An 8,405-nucleotide genomic window follows, 5' to 3' on the forward strand; every position below is an offset into this window, starting at 1 on the left:
TGTGTGTCTGTGTGCGTGTGCCTGTGTGTGTGTGTGTGTGTGTACCGGTCAGGCTGCTGAGCTGCAGCTGTTTCAGGCCGCTGGTGTAGTTGATGGTTGCAGATGAGGCGTTCTTGTGATAGTTAGACATCACCAGCAGAGCGAACCGGCCTTCGTACAGGTTCTGTCCCCGGATCAGTCTCAGGTTGACCAATGGGATGGTCGCCACATCGTTCATAGCGATCAGAACATAACCGCTTACTTCCTCTATGGACTAAAGCAAAGAGGAGGATAAATGAGTCCAAATAAAGTCAGTCATTATTGTAAATGTAGCCTTTAACAACACTCTTATTGATTGGTTTGATTAACATCATTTTGAAACGCTTTGCTCGCTGCCCTGTTTCTATGTTTATGTATGAATGTGTTGCTGAAACCTGCCCTTCATCTTTCTTTCAGTGTTCAGTCACTTTTATGTGCAGGCATGGTCACATGACCAGCTGCCTGAGCGCGACGGATCTGACTCCCACACGGTGCTTCTCAAAGTGTTCCCCTTCTCTTATTTTTTAACATCTGGGTTTGATTTCCCAAAAGCAGAGCTCCTCAAGGCAACCAGATAACAGAGGCTCCTTGAATGCAGCACAGACACAGTTGTGTTTGTGTGAGGGAAGATAAAACAGTAAAAACACAGATGAGTCCACCGAGGTGCTCGGCATCCACCAAACGTTTCCTCAGGCAGCGAGGCGTTCACAGACCAGTGTAACCTCAGGTGGGCCCAACCAGAGCAACAGGAAGTCTCTTCAGTGTAAAGTTCACCTGATAAACGTTCTGAGAAACCTTTACAAAAATGAGTGATTTTAACATCGTATTTTAGGTTTTCCTCCCTGTTTCAAACTTGTTTTCAGGCTGGAGTGATGTTTGAGGCTCAGAGGAGTGAGGCGTTCCCACCGTCACAGCTGACGTGTGAATCGCACAGAAACATCCACGCTGTTTGGCCTCGCCGTGTCTCTGCTGTTTGCTCTCACAGTGAGTCAGACTTATGAGAACTGGTGTTTAATGATAATTCAGCTGAAGCTGGTTTCCTGTTATTGTGCCAAAGACCATCCTTCATTCAAAATGATGCTGAAATAAAGTCCGTTAATTTTTATTCCAATAAAAACTAACAGAGAAACTCCAGACTGTAGTTTCTCTGTTAGTTTCTCTGTTACTGGTTTTATTGATTTTATTTATGGACTTTTCTTTCACTTTATTATTTGCTTTGGTTCATTTATAACCCTAACCTCTAATTATTGATTTATAATCATTCATTTTATTTGTACACTGGTTTGTTGATGCTGAGGGACGGTGGCTCACCTGCAGGAAGGACAGGTCGTGGTGCTCCTGCGTGTAGGTGATCTCCAGGTTCTCCAGCACCACGGAGCAGTTGGAGTACATCCTCACCATGCTGTCGTAGTGCTGCTCGTACGTCCCCAACAGCGACAGGTGGTTGCTCATTCCCTGACACACTGAGAGAGAAAGAGAGGAGTGCACAGCATCAGCTGCAGTTCCTCTAAAGGCCACTGGATGATGCAGTTTCCTGGTCTTTTGCCCTGAAGGGAACAGTAACCACTCTGAAGTGGACCTGTTTTGGCTTTTTCTGTTTTTTCGACTCTTAGATCTGTGTGATCTCATGGCTGCCTCATGTGCAGAAGACCCGCGCAACTGCTCATCAGCTCATTAGAGATTTCTAATAAAAAAATTCAAAAATAATCTGTCATTTAGCTATATTATTTTAAATATGTAACCAAAAGTCCTAAATATAATTTTAGACGCCTATATTTAGAGTTTCTTCACCATAGACACTCAGTCCTTTGGTGTCTCAAACAGGAGGGGATGTTTCAGAGTTCACAGGTAATGAAACCCAGTCATCAGGTCATTGTGTGATGTGTTCAGGGAAGCCCCGGACCAAAGCAGGAAGGTGTAATGCAGCTTTGAACCGTAAAAACGAGAATCGAACGAGTTGGGCGGCACCTGTGGAGCCTGTGACGGTGTGAGGAATGAAGTCCGGCAGGTTAAAGATCAGCCACTTCCTGCTGAAACTAACACATCAGAGCTCAGGTTGCACTCAGAACTTCACCTGAAAGTCAGTGGAGGAGATCTGAGTGAAAAAGCAACACGAGAAGCTCAGACTGTACCGACAGATTTTAAACTTCACATCACAGAGTGAGTTCAAACATCTAGTATGGTGACGGCCTCGGGCCTTTCTCACCTGTCCTGCAGGTTTTCCTCACACCTGATCTAAACACTGCAGTTCAGAGCACTAAGCTCCTGATGGTCTTTCACTCCAGTAACAGGTACAGGAACACGGTGCAGAGCAGCTGTGACCTGTCTCACCTCCACCTGTTGCCTCCACTCTCCTCAGACTTTAAGCAAACAGCGAACCGAGGACCTCTGAACATGTCTGGCTGCACACCGATTGGCTGTTCGCCCACTGTGACATCACAAAGATAACACAGCTGCTCTTCATCTGAAGGGAAGCGACCCATTGGTCAGGGCCGCGCAGAAAAGTTCAGACATGTGCTGTTACTGTACATGTGATGCAATAAAGTCAGCTAATGCCTGTTTCCTTCTATCCTATCTTCTTTCCGTCATTTATCAATTTATCCATCTCTCCTTCCTTTCTTCACTCCTTCTTTCTTTGTATCCTTCTTTTCCACTTTTTCTTTCATCCTTCCTTCCTTCCTCAACCATTTCCTAAGTCCTTTCCTTCTATTCCTATTTATACTCTTCCCTACATAGCAAAATGGGTATGGCCCACACAATGTGCTAACACATGGCCCACATACCGCAAAGAATGACGGCCCTTTGGTGGCCAGATCTGGTTTGCCAGAGGTGGCCCACACATGGGCCAGCACAAGGCCAGCTGCAGACTCACTGCTGGACCTGTGCTGGCCCAGATGTCAGCCTAATGTGTACCTTAATCAAGCCATGTAATAACAACATGTGCTGGAACATAATAGTGCAAAAGTAACATGATGAAACTCTGTTCAGAGAGTGAATGGACTGATTCTTATTTAGCACTTCTCTACTCTCCCAGATTACTCAAAGTGCTCGATACAACATGCCACATTCACCCAATCAGACACTTTCTCTAAACTGAGTGCTTCCTAACTACATTCATATTCTTGACATGCAGACTGAAGGAATCAGGGATCAAACCCCTAACCTTCAGATCAGTAGGTGACCTGCTCTACCTCCTGAGCTACAGCCACCGAGTGGTGAACCTGAGTAAACCCTCACTAGGTTTGGATAAAGTGTGAACTCACAAACCTGCATTTGAAACATTAGCTACCATAGCAGTATAGTATTGCAACATGGCATTTGGGTCTTCTGACTAAAATAGGAAAATGGGAACATAAATAGTGCCTCATTGCCAGACCTGGCCCACATCTGGTTGACATACACTCTGCCATGACACCAGTCAGTCAGCAGTGCCAGCTTGACACCAGACCTGGTCCAGACCTGTCTGCTATGTGGGTTATTCTTCTTCTTTTTTTTTTTTTCCCACTTTTCTTTCTTCCGATCTTTTCTTGTGTTGTCTCCTCCCACTCAGTCCCCCAAGGTCCTCATCCTCATCTGTCCTCTCCCACTCATTAATCCCCATCTCTCCTCCAGCACTCCATCCTTTTCTGTGTTCCCAACATTCCCTTTTTTCCCTCCTTTCCTCAATTTCTTCTCTGTTTTCACAGTTTTATCACTAAACTCATCCTTTCTCGCACCTCCCTTCCTTCCTTTCATGTTTTCATTCCAGTTAAAGCGCGATGACATTCACGACAACAAGACAACATGAATGTTTGGATTTCTTTGGATTCAAACACATTTTTGTTAACTTTAGAGGAAGCTCGGAAGTCTCATCATGATAGAGGAAACCGACACTGAGGTCATCTCCTGTGTCTCTGTGAGTCCATCTTCAGACAAACCTTCTGATAATTTGGCACCTTTAGAGGATGTAAACAGGAAGTGTAATATAGTCATAGAGTCGGGAAGTTATCTGAACTGCAGGCGTGTTTGTTGGAAATTTAACTGCTCATATTTTGGCAAAATGACAAACGCAGCTAAACTGGCTGTTTGCAGGGCTCCCATGCATGTGCAGACATGCAGCTGTCACCGGAGCGCTGACCTACTGGAGCATGAAGTCTTTGATGTGCACGCAGGTTTAAGGACAGCTGGCAGAAGCAAAAGCCAAAGATTTCTTCTAAAAGTGTAAATAAAGTGAATGTGAAGGAAAACGTAACATCCAGGACAGCGGCGTGTCGCGGTCGCTGCTGCAGCGCCGAGGTTATGTGGAGCTCGTGATAAGTAATAAAGAACGTTAAGGTATTAAAATATGACATCTCATAGTGATGGCATGCATCTGTACACACACCCACAGAACTGTTTGTACAGAAACTGGTCTGAGCTGTCAGATTTTTGGACGTCATCCTCGACTGCTGCACGGTACACTGCATGTTAAAGTGCCTCCTATGTGTACATGTGTGTGTGTGTGTGTGTGTGTGTGCGCGCATTTTTCTTGGAAAGCCACAGAGTACTCAGAACACACAGTTTCCCAGTAGCAGCTGTGCACTCAGCTCCTGTCAGTGTGTTTAACACCAAAACTCTGCAGGCATCTTCATGTTTCTGAAGATCAGCTGACTTCATGATGGATGGAAACTGAATTGAATCCACCTCAACAGCTAATCTAAGTCTCAGTCGCTCCGGGTTCTCCACTCAGGAGGAAGCTCCTGTGAACAAACTCCACCACGAGCCCAAAGCGTTTGCCCAGCCTCCAAACTCCACAGATTCCTGAGTAAGCAGCTGGACACGCTGAAACACGCCTGGTCCTCTAAAGCTCCGCCCACAGGCCTCAGGACCCTCAGAATCCACTGTGGGGACATCCAGAGTTCATCACAGGTCAGAGCTCAAATATAAGGATTTAGATTTAGGTGGATTAAACTGTCCAGCTGTGCACAGCTCCCACTCACACACGTTACCTGGGCAGGCTGCTCAGGTGTGCTAACAGCTGCCTAAGTTTGGCGGGAACTTGTTTTTTTCCAGCCCACATCTTTCCCAGGCAGCAGCCCATGAGTCAGAGAGGTGGACCGGAGCTGTGGAGGGTGATCCTCCTGCCTCAGGCTGCAGGCCGGAGGCTCCACAGCCTGCAGCAGGTTGTTGTTGGGTCCTTAGCTCACAATAAATTAATGGTAAATTATATTGAACTGAATGTGTAGAGCCAACTGTGTCGGTTAAGCAGATTTTTCCAGATCATATTTTTGCTCAAATTTTTTCACACAGGAAGTGAAAACGTCAAAACTCTCGCTAGCTGAGCTTGAACGTTTTCCCGTTGAGGTGAGGAGGTAAATCTCTGCGGCCATGACACACAGGAGCAAATAGTGCGCTACTTTCAGCGGCGGATTGATCGATGTGTGCGTGCTGAAGCAGACCTGCGGAGGCTGCACGTCGCCCCGTGGTTCATGCACGTCAGCGATCGTCGCGCCGCCTTCTCGCAACTCAGATAAATCACACGTGAATCAGAGTCAGACATGAAGAAACTGGATCAGTTAAATCCTCTTTATCCTCTCGTCTTCCTCCTCTGCCTCCGTGCTGACTCAGCACAGCTGGAGGAGAGACGGAGCGTTACTCTGAGAGGGAAAGTTTCTAAATCCCCTGATCCTGTAAAGCAGCAGCACTGTGTGTGTGTGTGCTGTGATTAGACAAACTGTTCTGTCAGGGTCAGGGTGCCACATTTATCTCTGTCAGCAGGTCGTCTACCTCTTGTTTCTTCATGCTAGATTAGCGCAAAGACTGGGAACAGCAGGAAACTGTTAGCCTAGCACCACAGATATGAAACTTCTATGTGACTAGAAAATCACAATGGTTCCATTTTTATTTGATTCACGGTGTAACAGCTCATACTGGGACTGCCTCACAGATGCTTTAGACATAAAAAGCCTTAAAACATGATTTATAGATCATATTTGGGGGATTTTAAGTAATCCAGACATTAATTTATGAAACATTTTTATAGTTTTTTCCAAAAACTGAAGCTTTTAAATAGCTGCACAATAGAAACAATGGTGTTGACTTAAATATGAAGCCTTTTTAAAAAAACAACACAATATCTCAGCTTCATGATCAGTAATCCACTAATGTGATACGGACAATATGCAGATTGTTCAGGTACAGCAGGCTTACCTGTACTATTAAATATACTGAAAACAATCTTTACAAATAAATGTACAATACAGCACAATATGTGGCAGGCTAACAGTTTACAAGGCTAATGATTATAATATGAAATGACGAAGATAATGAAAGGAAACATTTTTAATGAAGCTCTATTTCTACATTTCTCACACATACTGCACAACTACCTCTGATTCTCATCAATAAAGCTGAGCTGAAGTTTCTCGTCTGTAAAGGAAACGTAAAAGAATGATTGCGTAGTCGGTTAAACGATTGATTTATGTCACTGAAGCATGTGGAGAATATAATAGTGCACAAGTGTTTTGACAGTCAGATGAAAACACCGCAGAAAAAAATATGTTGTTGCTTTTGTGCTGCAGGTTTGTGATCAGTGGGAGTTTGACCTTTACTTCAAGGTTGGCAAACACAGATGTGTGCAGGGACAGGACGCACGCTCAGTCGCACGTCAGCCAGCAAATCGCAGAATCCTGCTTTCACGTTTCCCTTTTCTTCATCGAACAGAAACAAACACTGATCGAGTCCAACACGCGGACGTAAAGAAAGGCAGCGAGGCCTGCTCAGTGCCGCCCGCTGTCACACCTTCCCAGAGTGTTTGAGCGGACAGGAAGTGGTTAAAAACCTGGTTGTGTTGGTGAAGGTCGGGTTTGCTAGAGCGAGTCATTTCAGATAAGGCGAGTTTATCAGCCTGTTCTCATCATCAGAGTCAGCGGCGACGTGAATGTCTCCGCAAGCCGTGTCGAGCTTCAAGCCACAGTTTTCTCCCTTTACCTGCTAAATCACCATGGTAACAGGTGCCGAACACCTCACCTGGTCCGGTCATGTTTTACTTCAGTGTTCGGAGTAGTGATGATTTTATGACTGCCGCTTTACTGAAGCTGCCTGAACGTTCATTTGATGATTTGACTGTGATCTGCTGCTGGAAACACAATAAACACGTTTCCTCCTCTGTGATTGGTCACCAGATTAAAGACTCTGTCACTGTATATTTTCTAAATGTTACTGCTTTTTAAGCTCTTTATAGATTTGAATCACCATTTTATCATCTTCATCTGATAACATCTCTGACTCATTTTGTGCAGAACAGTCAGCCAACACTGGAAATACCCTCTTATGTGAGCACGCTCGGAACCCGGGTTAACGGAGAACGTTAATAGCCACCGTCTGACACCAACCACCTCCAGCTCCGCCGGGCGGGTCACACGTCCCAGGGTGTCCTATCAGACCGTCGTTAGACGGCTGCTTTGTCTGCGTGCTGTAGGTTACTGACACTGCCCCCTGGTTTTCCTACGCACATCTGCAGCCAGATGTCCATGTCCTTACTACAAACCCAACTCGCTGTGATCTGGATTCACATACGTGAGCAGGATAGGCGATCACATGACGTCCATCCAGGCTTTAATCTTCACGCTCACGGCATCTGAACACTCAGCGGTGCGACTGATGTTACAAAGGAAGATTAAACCATAATATTAAAGAAATATGAAGAAGGTAACGTTTTAAGTGAGGAGGTGAATAAAACTGGAAAAAAATTAAGGCTTTAATAAAACTGATCATATTTGAAGCCGTGACTCATATCACAGCTCTGTCATTACAACAGGAGAGACTCTGATTGAGCACTTTTTTAAATGAATGCTTAAATGTGTGTAAACAGTTTTAGTCTTTTATTTCAAAGGCCTGAGAGGAAAGAATGAAAGCTGAATCCAAACACAGGTTTAAGCCACATTCAAATTTAACACGAGTTCAGCAGGTTGGAATAAATTAGCTGCTGTGGTTTAAGATACTCGTGCTTGTAGAACAACAGGATTGTTTTAAACTGCTGTCAGCCAGCAGGAAAAACACAAGCAGGAATAAAGTTGCTGCATTTCTGTCTGTCACTGAGCTCTGAGGTTCCAGGAATGGTGACGCTGTTGCTGAAGAATTGATTGGTATGTAGGCGAGATGTCATAGCTGCTGATCTCTAACCTGGAACAGGTTACCATGGTGATTTATCCCAGTCAGAAGTTACAACCTTTACAAAACCGAAAACTCAGGATTAAGCCTGAAGTTAGCCGGATAAACTCAGGCTTCATAGTTCAGACCTCAGGCAGGTTCATGTTGTTTAACCAGTCGTGACTGTTTACTCCGTACTCTGAGACAACAAACCACATTCCACCGATATGACTGTTTTATTCATGTTTCTATAGATATTGGAAGAATAACTGCACAGC

General features: G+C 44.9%; 1 protein-coding gene across 1 annotated transcript in view; it reads right to left on the reverse strand.

The window, feature by feature from the left end:
* The window catches only part of LOC102194398 (melanoma receptor tyrosine-protein kinase-like), a 41,080-nt gene that overhangs the window by 15,149 nt on the left and 17,526 nt on the right, over positions 1-8,405 (reverse strand). The window contains exons 2-3 of the mRNA XM_013915280.1: positions 1,330-1,481; positions 44-253 (exon numbers count right to left, since the gene is read on the reverse strand). Of these exons, the coding sequence (XP_013770734.1) occupies positions 44-253; positions 1,330-1,481 (362 nt within the window). The remainder of the gene's footprint in view (positions 1-43; positions 254-1,329; positions 1,482-8,405) is intronic.

Source organism: Pundamilia nyererei, unplaced genomic scaffold, assembly GCF_000239375.1.
Source record: "Pundamilia nyererei isolate P.nyererei 1_Seehausen unplaced genomic scaffold, PunNye1.0 scaffold00281, whole genome shotgun sequence".
Lineage (NCBI taxonomy): Eukaryota > Metazoa > Chordata > Actinopteri > Cichliformes > Cichlidae > Pundamilia > Pundamilia nyererei.